Raw genomic sequence first — 23,505 nt, 5'->3', positions numbered from 1 at the left:
GATCCCAAGCAGGCTCTATACTATCAGTGCAGAACCTGACATGGGGCTCGAACCCACAAACCGTGAGATCATGACCTAAGCCGAAGTCCGATGCTTAACCGACTGAGGCACCCAGGCGCCCCATCTCTCAAAACCAACTTAATGGAAGCTCTTTGAGATCAACCTAGTGTTTGGATCCACCACAGTCTCCCGTCTCACCTCCGAAGTTACAAGGTGCCAAGAAAGCCCTGGAAAAGCCAAAGCAGGAGGGTTCACGGCCAACTGCCTTTCAAACAATGTGAAGACAGGATGAGGCCTTACCCAATAGAAGAGGTACACATTTGTTTTTCTTGTCATCTAAAGGCATCTGGGGACTTTGATGGAATGTGATGGAACCTTTCAGGTGGTATTTTCGGCTATCAGGAGGGATACTGGACATGAGTGACTCTGCCTCATCTCTGATGTCAACAGTCTTGTCACAGATCCACTCCTGTGCCTCTGGATGTACACTTTTGTTAGGTCCCACGGTGTTGCTGGTTTCACTTGCCTTTCTGGTTTTTGTTGCTCGGCTGCTCATTCTTTTGCTGGACGGTCTGGAAAGAGAGGTTTGGGTTAGAATCCTGACTGTCCCAGAACCAAGGCTGTGTCCTGAAAGAAGCTTTATCCTTTAATTAACTTCTAAGAAATGCCTTGGAAGTAACTTAACCTTCAGAATCCTGGAATAGGAAGGCTGGAAGGGACCCTGGAGATCACAGACCACACTGGTTTCCAAATTGTGTCCTGCAAAGTCCTAGGGTTCAGCAAACACTAAGCAGGGCAAAGAGCAGCTGCGTGTGCAGGGATGCAGAAGCCCATCCCTACTTCACTCTGACCTGAGACACAACTATGCAGTGCAGTGAGGACGAACGTGGCTCTCCTAGCTCCAGCGCTCATGCTGGCCCAACACTGCGCCTCTCAGCCCATCGTGTTCCCACGGGTCCTGAAGGTTCAGTGTCTCTTTAGGGAATCCCCAGGGAGCCTTCCCTTCCAAGAATCTGTTCCCACTCTTCCAACCAAACTTCTGACCCTCAGTTTCCCCATATGTAAAATGACATCAATACTGAACTCAGAGTCACAATGAGAATTAAAATAAGCAGCAAAAGATGCCTGGTATGCAGCAGTCACTCAGTGCCCCCCCTTCCCTGATTTTATGAGAAAATGCTAACCAGTGTGCACAAAAGCACAGCTTAGAGTCAGATGTATCTAGTTTGAATGTGGGCTCTGCCCTTTAACGGTGGGATGTTGGGCAACTAAGACCTGTAATCTCTCCGTGCCTCAGTTTCCTCATCTGTAAAAGTGAAGATGATAACCCTTGCCTAGCAAGGCTGCTGTGGGGATTACTTTGTTTCTGGAAGTGCTTGACACCGTGCTTGGTACAAACTAAGACCTCAGTCACTAATCTCATGTAGGACTCCCACCGAGTGTATTCTGATAGGCTCACTGGACTCACCTGGTACCCTTCGCCTGAGTCAAAGGGTTTTTCGCACTTTTTTGTCTGAAGGTTTTCATGTCGCCATTAAAAAATGTTTTTGTCTCTCTATGGACTTGGCCAGAAGTGGCGTCTAAAAACACCAGCTTGGGAGTGTTCTTCTTCATGTTTTTAAAATGTGTTTTGAATTTTGTGGATGAATCCATGCCATTTATAAAGGCTTGGAAAAAGAAAGGAAGAAGATTAAAACTGGAGTTTCAACAATGCAGACAACAAGAGGCAAAGGCCATGATCCTGCCGGGCCGGAGTACGGCCGGCCACATAAAGGCAGGAGGAAGAGCCATGCAGCAGTATTCTGGGGTGTAAGCCGCCACCCGGCACACAGGCCCACTCTGGCCTCAAAGAACAAAGGGGCCACCTCTAAGGAACTTGCCCTCTTTCCTCTGCCGGGCAAGACAGGCCAGAGGGCAGAGGGCAGCAGGCAGCATGCTTCTTACCCCTCCTCCTGACTGCCCACCTCGCCAACCCCGCCTGTTCTTTTAGTCTTGATGCCGGGGCTCCCTCTACCTTCAGCTTTCCTCAGCGCCCTGAGCCGACCCTACACCTGGCCCTGCTCCTACTGCTCACCGTATTCGGGCCGGCCAGCTTGTGGCAGGGTCACCGTCTGCTCCTACGTCTGTCTCCCCACAGGCTCTCCTGGGGCCACACCTCCTCCTGTCTGTATCCCTGGTACCCAGAACACCTGACTCGCGTGTTCATATCCACTTGTGGGGTAAAACGTGGACAACAGTGTTCTCTCAAGTTCCTAGTACTGCTGCCATAAAGTGGTTCCTACTCAGAAGGGAATCAGCCATACATTTCAGAGAACACTCAGATCACGACAGGAATCCTATTTTTCTCAGTGAGGTGGAAAGTGGCATTCCACCTGTCATCAGTCATGGATGCCATGTGAGGCCCTGAGCTGTGACATGCTCATAATCCTCACATTCAGTTACGAGCTACCACCTACACTGTAATGGCACAACCTGCAAAACAAGAACAGCCGCTGCTGTAGCAGCCTTTATCGAGAGTTTCCTATGTGTCAGGTGCTCTTAGCACTACATGGATTATCCCATTGCAGTCTCATGCTACACTAGGAAGAGAACATTCGCTTCCCCTTTTTCAGGTAGGAAAACTGAGTACAGAGAGGTTCAGTAAGTTGCCCAAAGCCACACAGCTCAGAAGCAAAGGAGCCCCTGGATGAACCCAGGCAGTTTAACTCTTAAATGGTGACGAACAGAACTCAAAAGGCAAGCAAACCTGATGGATGTAGGTCATTGAAGGAGTCATCGTCGCTTTCTGACTCGTCCTCATCATCTGCCTCGTCCTCCTCATATGTGTTGTCACTGAATGTTTCTGCAGCCTACGATGAGAAAAGAAGTCATGGTTACATCTAATCTTCCATTATCCTGACTTGGTTATTTCAAAGAAAACAGCTTTCATGCCGGCTGCTGCCTAATTTTAATTAAGAGATAAAAAATCTAAACTCTTTGGCCCCAAAGACTCTACAGGGGATAGAACAGGTGGCCCTAGTTGTGTCTTTCAGTTAGGGAAAGACACTCAAGAGTGGGAGCCAAGGAACAATGCTTTGGGCTGGCATGTGGCCTCTCTGTGTGCTCTGAGCCCTAACTAAGCCAAGGAAGGGACAATTGATAAATAGCTAAAAAAAGTTCTTGGCTGCTGCTTGAGCCAGTGGGCTAAATGATCTTTCAGATGGTGACTCCCTGCACTTTCCAGAAATGACATTTCTATTCTGAATTTTCAGGATATGGATGACCATGCTGGGGAACTGTAAACAACCAAGATATCAATCTTGTTGCACAAAGGGTAAAGGGCACAGACTCTGGAGGAAAGGGGTCTTAGATGCATCAAAAGACAGGATGCTGGGGTATGGAGATAGACTCCCAAAAAGCATACCATAAATGAAAAAAATTACCATAAATGAAAAAAAAAAAAAACCACTGAATCTGAGCTCACTAAAATGAACTTCTGTTCAGCAAAAGGCATTCTGAGAGTATGAGGCGAACTATAGCAATACCTACACATTGACAGGGCTCATAACTCGAGCAGGTAAAAACTCCTACACATCAGTAGGAAAGAGGCTAGCCGCCAAACAGAAACATGGGCAAGGGACTTGATAAGGCGCTTCACCAAAGCAGATCTTCAAATGGCCAAAAAGCAGATGAAAAGGCACTCGACTCCATTAATCATCAAAAAATATTAATAGATTCAATAATGTGCAAATTAAGAACTTCTATCCAATAGAAGACAGCATTAAGACATGCCACAAATAAACTGGGAGAAGATATATGCAGTCCATATAAGCAAGAAAGTAGTGGCATCCACATTTTAAGAACTACAAGTGAGAAAAAGACAAATCAACCCAAAAGTTTTGGGCAGAGACCTGAATAAGCATCTCACACAAGAAAAAACATGACAGCTAACTAAAGATAGGAGAACATGCTCAACCTCTTTAATATTTAATCAGAGACATGCGAGTGTGATACTTTAATTACCACCAGACTGGCAAGAATGAAAAAGTCGGCAAGAAGGTGAAGCAACAGGAATTCTTAGGCACCGCTGGCAGGAACGCATAGACTACCTGTGAGGTATTTGAATATGTCTTTCTTGTCCGCTTCATAATTTCCTCAATTCTCTATTTAAAGGAAAATAAAAATTCAAACACGAAAACAGATTAAAAACAAAACAGTGGTCCTGAAGAAGTTGATTACTTCTGTTTTCCATAAGTGGACAGTGTCAGTTGACTGCTCCCAAGCCACAGACTTAGCAGACAAGAGACCCTACGGCGGCCACCAGAATCCTTCCAATCCCAGTTTCAGTCGGTCCAGAAAATGTCTTGAGTGGGTACTAGCTATCCTAACACACAGATCCAATGACTTCTCACTCCGAAGTTCAGACTTAGACACCCATTACTTAAACTAAGCATGTACTGCTGCAAACCAGTGAGGACTTTTTAACGTACTTTAGTCGAATAGACCATGAGTGAAGCAGATATTAATGAAAAGACTGCACCCCACTGATGCGACACTATCAGAACTTTCTTGCTGGAAAGAGCACACACCCAGGAGGGAAATTTCTCCCCGGTGCACACTTCCTTCCCTGAAGGTGAGGAGAACTATAGCTCTCTGGCCTCCTCAGGGCGACCTCCATCTCTCAACAGAGGCCTTGCAGCCTGGGCCGGGGCCTTCTCTGCTCCCAGACGAGCCAATTAAGTTGGACAAAGGGAGGCCCTACCTTACAAACAGCCTGTGTGTTGGCCTTTCAGAGAAGCCTGCACCCTTCTGCTTCCTTTGCTCAAGCTGCTGCAATTTCCAGCCTAGTTTAGAAGACACTAACTTCCGTCAACCCCTCCCAATGACTGGAGTGATTCTATTCAAACGAACTCCGTTTCCAGAGGTCGGCGAATATGGAGGTGTCACTGTAATGGTCACCAGTGGTCCATGATGGAGAGGTATGGTAAGAGAAGACCCTTCTATGCAGGAAGGGTGAGATCCTTGGATTAGAGAGTTCTAGTGGGAAAACCATCAGAGGCTAGCGTACCACTTATTTGTGATTTTTGAAGAACACGTTTTGATATCATGTGCCCAACATTTTTCCAAAAAGAACCAAACTCCCAAAACAGAAAGAGTACCTTTTTTCTTTCTAATCTCTCCTGCAAATTCTGTAACATAATTCTCTCGTGCTCCTTCTTGCGTTTGTCAGCCTCTTCATCAGCTTTTATTTTGGTGTCCCCCTTCTAGAAAATTTGTATAAAAATACCATTTTGATCTCAATATATGAGTGATAACCAAGAACATCAGTTGAAAAAGTTAAATAGTAAAATGTTATCTGGCATAAAAGAATGTAACCTTTTGGCTGACAGTACCTATATGCACAACATTCATGAATTACCAATTTTCAAAGCATTAGCTAAAATGCACAAAACTAGGCTATTATCTTGAGGATTTAGAAGCCATTGTCAGTCCCCTCCAGGACCCCAGGGTTATCATTAGTGGTTACCAGGCCACTATAGTTTGAAAGTATGTGATTATGTAGCTATCCATGAACACAGCAACAGGAGCTGAAAAGTCTTACACCTTTCAAAAACACCGAGAGGATCCTTAAAGGTAGTTCTTGAGGAATGCGAATGCACACAATCATTTATGTAACAAATACCTGATTTTACTAAGGGATAGGCTAAAAATGGAATATAAAGTGGGCTATGTTAATAATTCAAACTGAGTACAGTCTGAGCTCAGTTTGTGGATTTATTTACCTAGTGATTCGAATTTGCATGGGTGAGACATTATTGGAGAATTGGAGGACTTTATTCTTTTCTAAATTTTGTTACAGTTTATTTTGAGAGAGAGCATGCACTTGAGTGGGGGAGGGGCAGAGAGCCAGGGAGTGAGAAAATCCCAAGCAGCCTCCTCACTGTCAGTGTAGAGACCGACACGAGGCTCAATCCCATGAACCGTGAGATCAGGACCTGAGCTGAAATCAAGAGTTGGACATTTAACCCACTGAGCCACACAGGCGCCCCATGGAGGGCTTTGAACTTTTAGAGGTATTCGTACTTTTTATCGTCTCTGCTGGAAGCGTGTCTGGAGTGCGGCTGTGAGTGTTGCCACAGAATGCAGGGTCAGAAAAACTCACTTAGGACATTTAATCTGTGAGCAATTTGATTTTCTGAAGCCAAGCTGCAATGTTGTTTATGTAGACAAAATAAAACACTACTAATCTATAATTTGCTGCTTTCTGCTTCGGTTGCACTTGGAGAATCTTCTAGGATTGTGCCAAGGGTGGCTGAGAATGACCTGCAGCAGCACCAAGCAATGGCTAGACTGTGCTGGAAATATGCAGCCAGAGAAGCCTGGATCTGGTCCTCCCTTTTCTTGGACAAAGGCTGCCTCGGGCTTCCACTGAATTTTAGAACCTGGTCACCCGCCGATAGAGTGGATACAGCAAACCTGTAGCAGCACTTTCTGGTCTTCCGGATCTGTACATCCTTTCTTCATTTCATCGCGTCTTTGTCCATCTTCGAGTTTTGAGAACTCTTCTCCTTGGGTATCAACTCCTTTCTCTGCCATTTCCTTCACCTTCCTAATGACACAATATTTAAACAATTCTTAGTATTGGTCTCGGTCTCTACCACATAAGAGGTTGCAGCAGTACATGCTTTTCAGTCACCTCTGTACCCAACGTAGGGCTTGAAATGACCCTGAAATTAAGAGTCACATGCTCCACCGAGTCAGCCAGGTGACCCTGGACGTGCACTTTTATAGTGGAACTGCTTGTGTATAGGAACACAACTTACATTTTTACACCAGATTCGTTACATTTTCTGTGTTGTTACTGTACAAAATTTGCACAATTTCACCCTTTTTAAATGTGGGAAACCAGCTCTTGGGAGTAGAAAGATTTCTATCAAATAATGGGCCACTCTGCATTCTAAAATGAGAGAAAGAAAAACATTCCTTAACTATTTTAGACACATGGGACCCTCCAAAAGGCCTTATTTACACATATGTAATTTAAAGGAGGGTCTGGTGGTGCCCAGGGGAAAGCCCCATCCACAATGACGGGTACGCAGGGGTTTTAAAACGTTAAATTAGCTGTTTACATGAAGTGATGAATGATGGCCTTCCAGTTAACAGTTTTTGCTATTCACAACATCCCCTTCTCCTTTCTTCCAAACTCATTTAAAGTACACTGAAAGCATGTGACTGCATTTCAAATACTTACCACTTAAAAAACAACTCAGGACTGTAGTTATTCTTCGCAGGCAGTAGGCAGGTTTATATCCCAGAGCCCTAAATCAAGTGAGCTTCAAGAGTGAGGGTTGGGGTGCCTGGGTGGCTCAGTTGGTTGAGCATCTGACTCTTGCTTTTGGCTCAGGTCATGATCCCAGGGTCACGGGATCGAGCCCCACATCAGGCTCCACGCTGAGTATGGAGCCTGCTTAAGATTCTCTCCCTCTCTCTCCCTCTCTCTCTCTCCCTCCCTCCCTCTGCCCTTCCCCCTCTTGCGCTCTAAGACTGAGGGTAAAGAAACCTTGAGATGGAATCAGAATGAACACAACTGTACATGAGGTTTGCTGCTCACAGGAAAGCCTTCCAGCAATGACTGAGGAGATTCAGGCATCACAAAGGTCCCTGGAAAGCACCTCTAGCAAAACATGAGGAAGTATACTTTCCAGGCTTACAAATTCTAAAGTTACAAAAGAGTTTTGAAACAAAGGGGTGGTCTCCAATGAATGCCAACCGAAACAGTCTGGCGTGATCACCCAGGTGTTCCTGCCGAGATATGGGACCCCGACACAAGTTCTGGTCTCAAGCATCTTTACAGTACAACTTAATGACACATGATGCACAGATACTAAGGACAACTATACCATCTACCTACACACCAGTATCCTCTCTGCTAGACAGGCTTCCCACATTTGTTCTGAAGGCAAGGAGTCACTTCTGATTCACAGTATAGAAAAAGTCAGTTACTCGTTGATTTTTCATATTATTTATAATACATTTAACCTGAGGGTACCTACCTTTCCTCTTCCTTTTGTAGTCTTTCTTCTTTTTCTCTTTGTTCACGAGCAAGGCGCCGTTTCTCTGCCAAAATTTTTGTTGCCTCCTCAGCATTCATAGTCCCTGGTGTGCTTTTACTACTAGGCTCTAGTTGAAATCAACACAACATGCAAAACAGTTAGCTTAGGGAACTTCATACCTGTAAGCCCAATAAAGAGGTGCGAGACAACCAACAATATTAAAAACTCAATGTGTACATGATCCAAATTTTATCAATAACATGCAGTCTGTAAGTAAGTGATTAAAAGAACAGATTTTGTTCAAAACCCCAATCCCGTTCCCAATAACAGAAGTAGCAGTCTGTTTCTTTTTAACATCCCCTTGCTCCAAAATGAAATAATGTACTCCCACTTTGGTTTAGCTGTTTTGAGAGCGACCTGACTAAAATGACCCTATGGGAAAAAAGATTAAGACGCACTGAACACAGAGGAAGACAAACTTATGCTCAGTCTATATGAAGTATACAAATACTTGACTAGACAAGAACATACCCAGCATACATTGTGAAATTTGTGCATAATTTTCACTAAATAACTACTGTTTAAATGAATGTTGGTAATAGTGAATTATTATATTTGATTGGTCATAAAGTGGCTAACTACATAACCAAAGAAACCAAGACTATCAGTAAAATAAGGTGACCACATGGGGGCATGCTGTAAGGTTTCAGTCCATGTGATGACTATTTTTTTTTAATTTTTTTAATGTTTTTATTTATTTTTGAAGGAGAGAGAGAGAGACAGAGCATGAGCGGGGGAGGAGCAGAGAGAGGGGGAGACACAGAATCGGAAGCAGGCTCCGAGCTGTCAGCACAGAGCCCGACGTGGGGCTCGAACCCACAAACTGTGAGATCATGACCTGAGCCGAAGCTGGACGCTCAACCAACTGAGCCACCCAGGTGCCCCATGTGATGACTATTTTATTTTATTTTTTTTTCTTTAAAATTTTTTTTTAACGTTTATTCATTTTTGAGAGAGAGAGAGACAGAGCACGAACAGGGGAGGAGCAGAGAGAGAGGGAGACACAGAATCTGGAACAGGCTCCAGGCTCTGAGCTGTCAGCACAGAGCCGGACGCGGGGCTCGAACTCACGGACCGTGAGACCATGACCTGAGCCAAAGTCGGACGTTTAACCGACCAAGCCACCCAGGCGCCCCGTCTATTTTAAATAAATCACATATTGGGGTGTGCCTGGATGGATCAGTCAGTTAAGCATCTGACTCTTGATTTCAGCTCAGGTCAAGATCTCATGGTTCATGAGTTCAAGCCCCACATTGGGGCTTCTCTCGAATCCCCACATTGGGATTCTCTCTTTCTCCTTCTCTTTCTGCCCCTCCCAAGCGCTCTCTCTCAAAATAAATCACTTTAAAAATAAATAAGTAAATAACATATGAAAATGAGGATCTTAAGACATCAGGAATGAATAAGTTGCAATAAAATTATTATTCCTGTCATAAAGAAATCACTGTGGAATTCCTTCAAAAAGCAAAATTTACTTGTGTACTTAAAATTAATGTCAAAAAAACAAAGTAAAATAAAATAAAATAAAATAAAGTAATATCTATGGACATTAAGAACATGTCACAGGCAAAATGCCAATATGGGACTTTTAGGAACCCACATACTGCTCAGACACGTTATGGTGTATGTGTGGAAACGGACCTTCAGCTCCCGATGGAAATCCACTCAGCCACATATGGCCAGATGTGCTCTCCCCAAAGATGGACAATACCTTAGGGCCATTCACAGAACCATCCACTATCAGAGCTGGAAGGGACCCCTAGGGATCACCTACAGCAATGCACTCATCTAATCAGTACTTTTAACATTAGTTCCAAAAATGGATTTTCCGCAACAAGGGGGTGAGGGGAAGAAGCTCTGGCAAGGAAAAGTAAGCAGTGTGCCAATGATTGGCTAAATTCTCTTCATCAAAAGAAAGCTTACACCCTAAAGTTCTCAGAATTGGGGAATAAAACAAAGGTGACCGTTTCTGAACTACCTTAAGACTTCCCGTGTTGCCAAAATAAACTTCTCAGTGAAGGAACTTACCTTCACAGACCGTCTGCTTTTGGCTCACAGCTTCAGAGCTGCTAGTGGTTTTAGAAACTGCTTCTCTTTTCTTTCCAAGAGTACCTAACACATTTTGCGCAAGTAGGTTACGCTGAACAGGAATTACTTTGTAACAAAGAGAAGGTTGTGACTGTTTTGACCTGACAGGTGAAGGGGACGGGGGGCGATTCTTCTGCATTTGCCTGCTGAGAAAAAGTAACCATTAATGGGGGAAGTTGGATACGGTTTTGTAGTAGATATGTGTACATATAAAGTAAACACATTAGTTTATAATGTGCCATTTCATAAAATATAATGTCTTGGTACTAGGAGATATTTTCTAACAGAAGTCAGTCCATTTTTGAAGATTTTTTCCTATTTACAATGCATACTACCATTATTTCCTTTATGAAACACTGATGTGACATTTATCCTGGTAAAACACCTATCAGGAACAGTTGCAATTAAGCTACTTACTTAACACTGATGGGAGAGGGTGGGCGCCACCCACTTGCAGGAGAAGATGGCCATTTATAACATGGTATTTGTGACGATGGGCGCTTCTTTGTACCAGGGTTGTTGGCCTGTTTGTCCATTTCTGGTTTCTGAACAGAGCCAATACAGTCAGATTAAGAGATCAGCATTTACCTTTCTGCAGCTGGCTTGCCTTTTTAAGACCAACATACCCTGAACATATAATACAATTTTAGCTCCTTAAAAGGAGCAAGCATGAGAATTAGACACAGATATGTTCTTCTAGACTAACAATTCAGATTACGAATTTCAAGAAGTTCACAGAAATAATTAAAAACAAATCTTTCCCTTCAAAACCTGATTCTATTTCTAAATCCTAATTAAAGGTTTGTATTATTTCTTCTTGAACTTTTCTTCAGTTTAGAAATAGTTCCTGTAACAGTTATACTTCCTCCTTTCTACTAAAAACTAATATTCCAGCTTTGAGGGGAAACTGGTACGAGTATCATCATTTTAAATCATTAAAGTGGCCTATCCTATGTAACTGATTTTATTGCAGAATACTATCTAAGAACTTGTTTATGTTGTGAAACTTGACCTATCATGACCTACACAACTAAATACACAGATTTTAACAGAAAATTGGACAATAAAAGGCACTTAATAAACCTGTGGAAAATCTCTCACTTTCACCTTGGAAGATGTTTCCACGCTCACCTCCAGGAAGGCCTCGGGGGATGCTTCCACACTCTCTTCGGGGAGCGTTTCCACACTAGCCTTGGGGGACGCTGCCATACCAGCCTTGGTAGATGCCTCCACGCTTGCTTCAGAGGACACTTGCATGCTCCCATCAGGGGACGCATCCGTGCTCATCTCGAGAGACGAGTCCATGCTCACCTCGGGGGATGGGTCCACGCTCACCTCGAGGGACATGTCCACGCTCACTTCCGGGGATGTTTCCACGCTATCAGGGAGTGCTTCCGCACCTGCTTGAGCTGATGCTTCCACACTCCCTTCAGGGGACCCTTCCATGCTTGCCTGGGGGGTTGCTTCATTCACCTCGGGGGCCGCCTCCATGTTCGCCTCGGGGTCCACTTCCACACTCACCTTGGGGATCGCTCCCACGTTCACATTGGAGGCCACTTCCATACTCGTGCTCGCCTTGGGGGGCGCTTCCACCTTCGCCTTGGGGAGCGCTCCCACTTTCTCCTGGGGAGGCACGGCCATTGCTGACTTGCGAAGCACTATGGTATTCTTCAATTCATCACTGCTATGGCCACGCAGGGGCGTGGTCACATACTGTAGTACGGGATAGCGGTTGCCTGTGGGTGAATGAGGACAGAATGAAATTCTCTACACTTAGCAACCTGACAACAAGGCAGAAACACACCTTGTTAACAGTAGAAGAACAGGAAAAGAGAAAAGAGACCGTGTTTATTAGGAAACTGCAGGGATTACGCCCAACACAGAAGCGTTTAGTGAAACGGATCACAGACACAGGACAAAAGTATCACAAAGTTGGTACTTCAGAAGTGCCACCATCAAGAGGCGTCGTGAAAGCAACAGTCTACTATAGATGAAGAGGACGTGTCTCCCAAGTTGATGTTTGCAATAAGCTATCTTTTTTTTTTTTTTAAGTTTGAGAGCGAGAGCAAGAGTGAGAGCATGCGCGTGAGCAAGGGAGGGCCAGAGAGAGAGAAACCCAAGCAGGCTACATGCTATTAGCGTGGAGTCAGACGCGATGTTGGAACCCACGAACCGTGAGATCACGACCTGAACTGAAATCAAGAGTAGGATGCTTAACTGACTGAGCCACCCAGGCTCCCTGCCATTTCTCATTTAATCATACTACGGTTGAGTGATTTTCATAAAACATTACAAGATGTTCAACACTTTTTAAAAGTAATCTAAAACAACTTAACCAGGGCCAGGGATCTTACGATTACAAGTGATTATGCAAGAAATTCTATATATGGCTATTTTGGAATATAATATAAAAAGAGCATTTTCTCACCCATAATAAAAACTATAATAACACATTAATCAGAACGGGCTGGATTTTCAAGGTCTCTTCCAGCTTTCACAATCTAAATATTTTCTGCCTAATAAATGGATAAAAATGGTAATACTCGGTACCAGCAAAGAAGGTGGAAAGTGGTAACAGCAACGTTGGGAAAGAGGCAGCCCCACACTGCTGGTGAGGTCGTGGATTTGCACATGTTCCTGGTAGGGGGGATTGGGGCAATAATGTATCAAAAGCCATTACAAAGTACATAGTCTTTGTTGCCACAATTTCACTTCTAGGTCTATCCTTATGAAAAAAAATCAGATATGAAAATGTATGCAATAAGGGTTACTTATTACAGCATTATTGATAATACTGAAACAATGAGAACTATAATCTAAATATTCAACAGGAAATTTAGATAATACTGACAGTCATTCAGAGTATTAATATACAATTTCTGGACATAGAAAAGGATATATATCCAGATTAAACAAAAGCAGATTATAACCCTATCTTGTGAAGAAAATATATAAACAAATATTCAGTCATGAGTGGGCTATTGGGATAATAGTAAATTATATTTAAAATTTTCTCTACACTAAATATGCATTGCTTGTATAATAAAGTAAATATTGTTTTTAAATTTTTTAGTTTTATTTATTTATTTTGAAAGAGAGAGAGAGAGAGAGAGAGAGAGAGAGAGAGAGAGCACGCGCGCGCATGAGCAGGGAAGGGGCAGAGAGAGGGAAAGAGAGAGAATCCCAAGTGGGGCTCAAAATTACAAACCGTGAGATGATGACCTGAGCTGAAATCAAGAGTCAGATGCTTCAACCAACTGAGCTGCCCAGGCGCCCGCGCCCCGAAAAGTAACTGTTTTTTAAAAAGTATTTGGTGATAGCTTTCTTAAGACTTGGTAAATCTGTCACTTCCTCTGTAAACTTTTACATGATCTCATCAAATAACCAAAATAGAACAAATTACCAAAGACTGACGACTCATGAATAAAAAATGTGACTAAGTTAAATGTTTTTAGGCCCTCATTTTGGTGGAAAAAGTATTATATTTACATATTGTGTGTACCTAAACAGTCACGTGATTTAACATTGACAGTTTGCACTAAGAAAATATATAAAATGTAATAACTAGATTTCTATTAGCTATAGAAATTTAAGATAAGATACTGCATTTTCAATGGAAGTAAAATATTAAACAAAAATAAAAGCAATAAAAGAAATATCTTACAGTAGACTGGAGGGAGACTGGCAGAAAATAATCTGACATCCTATAATGAGGCATAAACAAATTCAGAAATTGGAACCAAAAGAAGTAAAGCTGCACTACCAGAAAGTCTGTGACAGCATTCTGATTTATTTTACTAATCATATGAATAACAACAGAAGAAAAAAACAAAGGTGCTGGGATAAATTCTGGGAAAAAAAAGTGGAGGAAAAAAGAAAGAAAAGAATGATGGGAACAGTGCATTTTACCCCCCACAGGCATGTCTGACACTTTACGTGACCTACAAGTGAGAAAATCCACCTAAGCCTGAAGACTGTTCTTACTTTACCAACAATCTTTATGTCCTTAATTAAAAGCTAAAGAGCAGATCAGTGTTACTCTTTCATATTTTAGGAAAAAAAGTTGGGTGAGGTAGAAAACTTTCTCCCTCTAAATCGTAAGTTTCCAGATACTTTTAACATCCAGTACTTCTTACAGTGCTGTGACACATTTAAGCACAGGTTGAGAAACCCACAGAGCTTTTAAAAACTTAGGGGTGCCTGGCTGGCTCAGTTGGAAGAGCATGCCACCCTCGATCTCGGGGTTCTAAGTTCGAGCCCCCTATGTTGGGTGTAAAGATTACTTTAAAAAATCTTTTAAAAAATCATGTAAAAGTGTAACAACCACCATAATTACCTATCTCATCCTATAAATTACCCATTACCCAGATAACTAATCTACCAGGCTAGAAGGCATAAAATAAACATGCAACATAAAACTGTTGGGTAAAATCAGTCATTTGGAAACCACTGATTCAAATTATTTTTATGCCTTACTGCAACCAATTAAATGATACGACCTGCTTTTTAAGTGCAAATACTAACACTTTCAGGCTTTCTGCCCTATGCCTATTACCTGGGGTTTCTTTTCCAGGGACCGACAATGAAGCAGCACTTTTGCTCCTGGCTATTGAAGCTTTTGTTGGGACCAGCAGGCGGCTGATTAAATTATTCTCCCGAAGACTGGTATGCTGGTGTCGAGCTGAATGAGGAGAACAGACGTAGTTGAGGTCTCACAAATAAATGCAAAGCAACAAAGAGCAATGTGAACTGCTGCAAATGAGAACTTGCCCAGCCTGGAAGTAGAGGCAACGAGAGCAACACATCCAGAACGGGAATGAACACTGCCACCAGAGACGGCCTTGCTGGGGAAGAGAGCACTGAGTAAGGAAGCAAAGGCCCCAGCATACATAATAACCCCAGTGAAGAAATCTACGTAGCATACTTAACAGAGTCCTAGCCAACATATGGAGTCTCTGCAGAGGAGCTCGCATATGTCTATCACGCAAAACGCCTTTGACATGGATTCCTACACATATCTGCCACTGACAATCCTACTCTGGTCAGATTCATTGCCAAAAGCTCCAAGGGACTGACTGAATTCTTCTGTTAAAAGTGCATCTTCTAAATATCTTGCTCCAATAAATTTTTATGTTCATAAATATCCCTGTGACAATGGCATTTGTTATAACGGGATTTGACCCTAATCAACAAACTGGAGAGCATTCTGTAAGTGAATGGTTTGGTAGAAACAAAAAGCAACAATTGTGTTTGACAGAGAAAAGGAGAGGAAAGGTATTAGAAAGAAACTTTAAATAAAGAAGTACTTCAGTAACAAGTATGAATTTTTTCGTATAATAATCAGCAGTTCAAACATGTGCAAAGGTTAGATGTGAGTAATGCCATGAAGCAACAGAGCAAAGCTTTTAAGTTCAAATTATGGCCAATACTTAGAACTTCTAAACGCAAACTCATGAAGTATTTGAAGAGCATCAACTCCTCCGACACAAATCTATACCTACACCAACACTCTGTGATCTAGTCTCTCAGCTTCATTACAGACCTCCTGCTCAAATGATGGCAGAATTACATATTTCATTTAAAGACAGACTCTTGGCTTCAGCCAAATGTTAAGGGATATTTTGGCTTCCAGTTTTAGGAACAACTCCTCAAGCAACGAAATGTTGACATAAACAGATCTCTTTTAAGCCACTATTTAAGACTAGTACTTGGGAGCACCTGGGTGGCTCAGTCGGTTAAGTGTCTGACTTCGGCTCAGGTCATGATCTCATGGTTGGTGAGTTCAAGCCTCACGTCGGGCTCTGTGCTGACAGCTCAGAGCCTGGAGCCTGCTTCGGATTCTGTCTCTCTGTCTCTGCCCCTTCCCTCCTCGTGCTCTGTCTCTCTCTCTCAGAAACAAATATTAAAAAAAAATTAAAAACAAAATAACTAACCACCTGGTTTTTCTTCTACTTTTTCTGTTTCCATAGGTGACTGCAGTTTGTTAGATCTTCTATTCAAAGACGAACTTCTCTTTTCTGTTGTTTCTGGAGATCAAGGGCAAAGGATAATTATTTTTTACAAATTATTTAACTGTGTTATTTTAGGAGTCAACTCCTCTTTTCAAACATTTTTTATCTTCTTTACTCTTGCTTATAAGAATTTATTTAAATTTCAAATCTTATGTAGAGATTCTACATCCCCAACCTTAAAACTAATTTACTCTAAGTTATCTGAAATAAAAGTATTTAGAAAAAAAAAAACAGTAAAAATTAAGAAGAAAATGTCTAATACTACCTGACAAGATCAATATTCCCAAATTAGAAACATTCATTTTAAATTTTAGACACAATCCATGACCTCTGTTACTAAAGTAATGTATACTTTAGTTATAATGATTATGGCTTTAAACTTTTTAAAAATGATCGTTAACATTTGGCATAGATGTCGCGATTTTAGCAACCTAATGAAAAACATGCTTTGTGTAGACACTTTTCCATTTCACTTGAAATGTTCTGGCTCAGAATACTGAGGAGTGTCTGTTTAAAGAATAACTTCTTGGGTCTCCTGGGTGGCTCAGTCAGTTAACCATCTGACTCTTGGTTTTGGCTCAGGTCATGATCTCACGGTTTGTGGGTTCAAGCCCCACATGGGGCTCTGTGCTGACAGCTCAGAACCTGGAGCCTGCTTCGGATTCTGGGTCTCTCTCTCTCTCTGCCCCTTCCCTGTTGGTGCTCTGTCTCTCTCTCAGAAATAAACATTTAAAAAATTTTAAGAATAACTTCTCTTTTGGGAACCTGTAAACTAAATTGGGGACCTGTACATATTGACAACGTAGCATCATTTGAAAATCCGTGAACTGATAATGTAACTGAACAGCACGATCCAGAGGTATAATCGATTCAATCGTGTGATTAAATCACATATCCTTTACCATCATATCGCAAGAAATGACAAGATAAGTGTGAACAGTTACTGAGTCAGCAAGTGGCAGAAGAAAAACAGACAATTTGAGTCAGCCAAGCTTTAAAACAGGGCTATTTAAAACATTACAGGTTATTAGAGTATGAACTTAATTTGAGTTTGAAATGTTCATCTCTCTGGATCAAACAGATTTCATTCCAATCTGAAGAGATTTTTACAAAGGTAAGCCACCGCCAATACTGGCTTTATTTTCCCTGGCATCATTAATCACAACATTCATCATCTCAGAGTGTGCAATATACTGTACCTTTTTAAGTAAGTTATTTCACAAAAGTATCTTCCACACACACCTTCTTGTATTAAAAACTAGTAAAGAAATCATCTAAAAAGTTACTTGGAATTGCTCCTTCAGTGCGATTTAACTAATTATTACCTTGAAAGTCATCACCTGTTCCTCCTCATTACAAGTCTCATTGATATATCAAGTAAACCTATTAATGAAAGCATACTAGTGTTTGCACATATTAAAAATGTCATACGTGTCTGTGGAAGAAATATTTGCTAACTCCTCAGAGCAATTAGATAGTAAAACAGAGTCAATGCTTGTGAAACAATCAAGATATATTAAAATGAAAGTATATGACACTGCAATGATTGAACTAAGGAATAATAAATTTAGTATATGACAAAGAAGGTACTAGAGAAAACCTTCCCACGTTAATCTACGAATGAACCCAGGCTACACACAAGTGCTCTGGGAAAGCCTATCAAGAGTTAGGGTGTTAAGTGGATCAACTTTTGTTAGACCATTATGACAGAAAATATGATAACCACAGACTGACAAACAACAAAAGACATCTCAAGCTCATGGTTAGAAATTAGGAGTCCTCAAAGTATAAATAACGTAATGTAAGTTTGAACAAAACAAAAATCCTTTTCAACATTTTAAAACTGTAATATCTGGATAAAAATGGAAATCTTTTCCACTAGGTTAACTACTGCTACAATTAATTATACTTTAATGAGATCCAGAATCTTTTTGCTGTACTGGAATTTTATAGCATTGCTCAAAAATAGGTCAAGGTATCTAATAAAAGAAAGATTTTTGAATTCAGACCATAATTATGCATTTTTTAAATTCATAAGGCACAAAAGTGGGAAGATGGAATATGTTTGCCATGTCTTTTTCCTGCCAAAGTCACTTCTGTTTCTGTCACTGGAAAGGATTTTTTTTTGATTGATGGGTATGGCTGCCTAATCCATTTCAATTATCAGTGAGGAGCACCATGTGCAACAAGCCAGAAATGGTCACTGACACACACTCAGGTAAGATTTTTTTGAAAGGAAAACACGAGAAGCAAAAGGTATTTGAAGTAGTCATACTAGATAACTTTGTTTTCTTTTAAAGAACACCACCTTAGCACTGCGAAGAGTTGTAAAGTGGAGCTTAGCAATGTTTCTCCCCTGAAACATGGGTATCACTTTATTTGCTTTGGAGGAAAACATGAGCTTATTATTGAAATGTACAATTTCAACATCATGATCCATCTATCAAAAGACCAAAATATAAACCATAAACAAGCATGATAGAGTGAAAAGCACTGAATTTCCTGGGGTATTAATTATAAAACCAGGAAGGTAATTATACTTGCCTGTCAAGTTTACAAGGTTGTCATGCATAACAAATATATGTGAAGCAGATCAACCTGTCTGTTGGAGTATATATGCTAACATTTTCCTTACACGAGGTGATATTCATGAAACTTAATGGAAAATGAATAACTAGTTTAGCTACTCTCTAGGAAAAACAATTTCATTTACTGGTTTGGCAGAATATGAATTACTTTTATAACAAATTATTGTGCCACTTACCGGCAATGTCTTTTAGTCAAAATATGTTGCAGTTTGGGCTACCTGAGACCAACAAAGCCATCTGACAATTCATACGTAAATCATGAAATAAGGATTAATACTGATGAAAATCCAAAACTGTAATGACCATCGCTATCTACTGTAAAACAAGGTGGTGTTCTTCTGAAATAAATTTAAATGTTCTACAGTCTAAAGGATAAGTAGTACTGTAAAAAAATACATAAAGAATTGATTTCATTGGTTTAAAATTCTGTGGAACACGTGAAATAACTACTTACTCTTGGCAACAGAATTCTGAACACCTGCAGATGACATAGGCACTTGTTTGTGTAAACCGGAAATCTCTTGTTCAAGTTTTTCAGTAGATACAGAACGTTTATTAGCTGAGAAAAGATATAATATTTACTGTACTCAGATTTAAAAGAAGCATCATTAGCTGAAACAAAGTGAATTCATGATGTAGTTCTATCGAGTATAGACGTGCATTAATTAGGTGCACAATATTCATGGTCATTCCTTATAAATGATAGAAATTTAAGTTTTATGAAACTAAAATTATGCCCATTTTTAGGAAAATTTACAGTACCCTCAATAGTAAATGGGGCAATTTACTTTTAAAATATGCATTGGATAAAGTTGTATAAAGCTTTATTATTAATCATTTTTCCAGAGATAACAAATTTAAGTGGTAAGATTTTAGATATAATGGATAAAATGATAATGAAATTTCTTTTGCAATCTTACAATATAAATTTATTGTGCACACCAAAGAGTACACGGCAGTATTTTCATTTGGGATACAAAGTTCAAAATCTTGTTGTAAAGCCACCTTGTAGCAATAGCCAGTATCCAAATATGAACCTGAATGAACTTCAAGTTTAACAGCTGTATTAATTACCATTTTTAGTCTCAGGGTTCATGGTTGTAGAGCCTTCCCACGACCATCTTTTTTGACGATGATCAACACGGTTGCTCCGTTCCAGTGTACGGTAGACAACGGCTTTGAATCTCTCCTATTTAAAATAAACACCAACAATTTTTTACGTATTATAAAACCATCCCATCACCAAATTTTTCTATCAAGCAAAATTTTAGGGGACATCAGGTAAAAGTTAAAAATATTGGGAGGGGCACCTAGGTGGCTTAGTCGGTTAAGCATCCAACTCTTGATTTGGGCTCAGGTCATGATCTCACCGTCCCTGGGACTGAGCCCCACGTTGGTTTCTGTGCTGGCAAACCAGAACCTGCTTAGGATTCTCTCCCCCCCCCCCCCCCCGGCCCCCCGCCCCGACTCGTGCATACACACACACTCTCTCAAAATGAATAAACTTAATTTAAAATGTATATATAACCTTAAATTCTTTGTACAATGAGGCAGAAAAAAAAATCAACTAATATACATATAAGTGAAATCTATGCCAGAGTCATCTATCATACCCACATTTCTAAGATCTTCAATTCTAGTGTTAATCAATAGGTTTTTTTTTAAGTTTATTTATTTTGAGAGAGCAAGGGAAAGGCAGAGAGAGAGGGAGAGAGAGGATCCCAAGCAGGCTCCGCACTGTCAGCACAGAGCCTGACGTGGTGCTTGAACTCACGAACCTTGAGATCATGACCTGAGCCAAAATCAAGAGTCGGATGCTTAACTGACTGAGCCACCCAGGCATCCCTCAATAAAGTTAAAAAAAGATAATCAAGGGGTTTGTCTGGACCTCAACTTTATTTTTCTTTATTTGAGTAATCTCTACACCCAATGTGGAGCTCATGCTCTTATGACTGAGCCAGCCAGGTGCCCCTTGACCTCAACTTTAATCCAGCTGCTCAGGAGAACAGCTTTTCAAATGTAAACACCACACTGTGACAAAACAACCCCACAGCCATGCATGGTTTTCCTTTCTCAGATAATTTTGTGCTGTAACAAACCATGGATTGTACTCAGGTAAACAAATCAACTGCAGGGCCAGGAGGCTTTGTATTATTCCCTGACAACAACCGTTTCATAGCAACATCATTCTTATAATGCCCCCACCATTTCTCTGAGGGAAAAGACCAACATACTAAGAAAATGGAGACTCACCCATATCCCCTGAGGAGAAAAGCAATTGCAATTCTTAAAATGAAATGTATCTAGTGGCAATATTTTAAAATGATATTTTCTAACAGAAAATTGCCTCAAATTACCAGAAACCCAGAAAGTGTAATAAACACTAAAAACCATAATCCGTCTTGTATTATTCAAACATCACTGATTGTTGAGAATTCTATCCCCTGCTTCCAAACGGACTAGCTCTCTATGCTTTCAGGTTCCAGTTGCATCTGTGGCTCCTACTTAAGCTCCTGCCCTGGCTCCTATGTCTGTCCACACTTACCCCTCCTCAGCACCATGGAGTCTGGGTTTTCTCCCTGCTCTAAGGAATTATTCTCTTTTTCTACCTTCAGGCTGCTCACAGTGTCCAAGGGTTCCTTCTTGCTCTGTTCACGGGAACTGCCTCGCCACCCACACCCCAACTAGTTTTGTGAGGTTGATTCTCTTTTGTCCCTTTTCTCCTGGTCCTTCCTCCTGTTTCCTCCTGCCACAGCTCTGGCTTCCTCCCCCTCTGCAGTGCCATTATGTTACATTCTCTTTTCTCTGGGATCTCTCTGAGGTTCCTCTTTCTCTAAGATGATCTTTTTTTTCTCTAAGTCCCTGGGAGTCTGTCTCCTCCAGGGACCCTCCCCCACTCTGCAGTTTTCTATTCTACCTTCTTTCAGTCTCTTAGCTCAGATCTATCCCTGTCCTTCCTTTTCTTTACCACAGAAGCAAATTAAGGAGCTCTTTCACAGAGGAAGATGGAGAGTGATAGAAATTCTGAAGGAGAATTCATCAAATACTCTGGAATATGGAAAAAAGAGCATAAACAACCACAGAAAACAGTTCAGAAGACAGAGAAGTGGTAGTGAGTGGACCATTGATGGGGAAGAAATGGCACGGGAACAGTCCTAGAATAAGGAAGGTCCACAGATGGGGCAGGGGCTGAGGCATGTGAGAGCAACCTTGTGCTTGACAAGGAGGGAAAGTGAGCACTACAGAGAAGAAGCCTCATGGGGACAAATGGAACCAAAAAGAAAGGACAGAAAAAGAAAACTTTAAATTAGAGCAACAGAAGAAAAGAGGGGGAGATAAAAACACACATATTGAGAGAATAGGCAGAAAGCTCAAAGACAGGGAGAGAAAAAGAGAGAAAAGCTAAGACAAAGAAAGAGGAAAGAAAAGTGAGGCACCTCAGGCAGAAAAAGGTCAGATGGAGAACCAGAAGACAGACTAAGATTTAGGGACACTTGAGAATCACTGGAATAAAGAAAAAGAGAGAATGCCAGCAAGAAAAAGAATGGTTTCCCAGAGAACATGCCAGATTCACAAGAAGTCAAGGATCCTCAGAGTAAAGCAGTGGAGTGACCCTCCAGGAGAAAAATCTGATGTCAGAGAGAATCAGGCAGAACAAGACAGGTAGCCAGATGCCCAAGTACGGACAATAAAAGACAAATTGACTGAAGTGGGACAGAAGGGGAAATAGAGGGCATTACTAAGGCAATGACTCATACCCACAGGGTGCCAGACACCAAGAGTCCAGAAAGGTAAAGAGAGCAGCAGGACTACAGAATGGCAGGGGAAAGAGTGGGACTGCGGGGGACGCGTGGTGAGGAAGGGGGGGGGGGGGCACACAGGAGAAAAGACAGGGGAGGCCGGATGGGAAGTGTGCTCCCCTCTGACTGGCCTGCACTCAAGCAGTCAGAGGAGCCGCCATGAGAAGTACGATGGGGAGCCTATCAGGGCAAATTCCAGAGGCTCAGTGGAAGGGTCAGTCAGGGAGAGTGGAAGGGCTCTCTTCCCGGGCCTGCAAGGCTCCTCTTTTACATCAGCTAGTGGTTCTAAACTCAGGGGTCTGACACGACAGGGACAAGAGGCTCTACCACTGAAGGGAAGCAGCGAGAACTGGAGATGGTTCCTTTGGCAGGGGAGGGGGCAGTAAAGGCAGAAAGGCTAAGAAAAAAGTGGTCCGGTGCTGGGCAACACAGTGTGTCATCTGATTAACAGGCTACAAAAATACATACCCTTTCCTCCTGTAATTTTTGTTTCCTTTTTTCTTCTGCGGATATTCTCCGCTGTTCATCCTTTTCTTTCTGTTCTTTCAGCTTTCGTTGTTTTTCTTCCATCAGTTTTTCATACTGGATCCTGGACTTCCTTTCTTTCTCAAGCAGTTGTGTTTCTTTGTTGGCTGAAATATTCCAAACACATTTTCAAGGTGTAAGAGCCAAGCAAATATTTAACTTTTCCACATTATACACAAGAAAGAAAAAGGTAATATATCTCCTTCTCTTAAAAATAACATAACCTATGCTAATAACAAAAGATCATGTGAGTGTAAGAGAATGGCCACTAAAGTATTTGCCCTGGGTGTTCATTTAACTCCAGAGAACTGAGATGGCTTAGATGACCACTCATATCCTGTCCAAACTAAGATTCCAAATTAAAAACAAATATTTTCTTTCATGTGGTATTTCTGCTGAT

General features: G+C 41.4%; 1 protein-coding gene across 1 annotated transcript in view; it reads right to left on the bottom strand.

Annotated features, from left to right (window-relative positions):
- Window positions 1-23,505, bottom strand: part of MAP7D3 (MAP7 domain containing 3) — a 32,115-nt gene that overhangs the window by 1,925 nt on the left and 6,685 nt on the right. The window contains exons 4-18 of the mRNA XM_081792956.1: window positions 23,049-23,212; window positions 19,855-19,969; window positions 19,235-19,339; window positions 16,118-16,207; window positions 14,737-14,862; window positions 11,313-11,917; window positions 10,599-10,726; window positions 10,122-10,327; window positions 8,034-8,160; window positions 6,457-6,589; window positions 5,139-5,243; window positions 4,089-4,142; window positions 2,747-2,849; window positions 1,469-1,667; window positions 527-572 (exon numbers count right to left, since the gene is read on the bottom strand). Of these exons, the coding sequence (XP_081649082.1) occupies window positions 527-572; window positions 1,469-1,667; window positions 2,747-2,849; window positions 4,089-4,142; window positions 5,139-5,243; window positions 6,457-6,589; window positions 8,034-8,160; window positions 10,122-10,327; window positions 10,599-10,726; window positions 11,313-11,917; window positions 14,737-14,862; window positions 16,118-16,207; window positions 19,235-19,339; window positions 19,855-19,969; window positions 23,049-23,212 (2,306 nt within the window). The remainder of the gene's footprint in view (window positions 1-526; window positions 573-1,468; window positions 1,668-2,746; window positions 2,850-4,088; window positions 4,143-5,138; window positions 5,244-6,456; window positions 6,590-8,033; window positions 8,161-10,121; window positions 10,328-10,598; window positions 10,727-11,312; window positions 11,918-14,736; window positions 14,863-16,117; window positions 16,208-19,234; window positions 19,340-19,854; window positions 19,970-23,048; window positions 23,213-23,505) is intronic.

This window comes from Panthera onca, chromosome X (genome assembly GCF_046562875.1).
Source record: "Panthera onca isolate mPanOnc1 chromosome X, mPanOnc1 haplotype 2, whole genome shotgun sequence".
NCBI lineage: Eukaryota > Metazoa > Chordata > Mammalia > Carnivora > Felidae > Panthera > Panthera onca.
The sequence above is the reverse complement of the archived record's forward strand: the minus strand, read 5'-3'. Positions and strand labels throughout refer to the sequence as shown.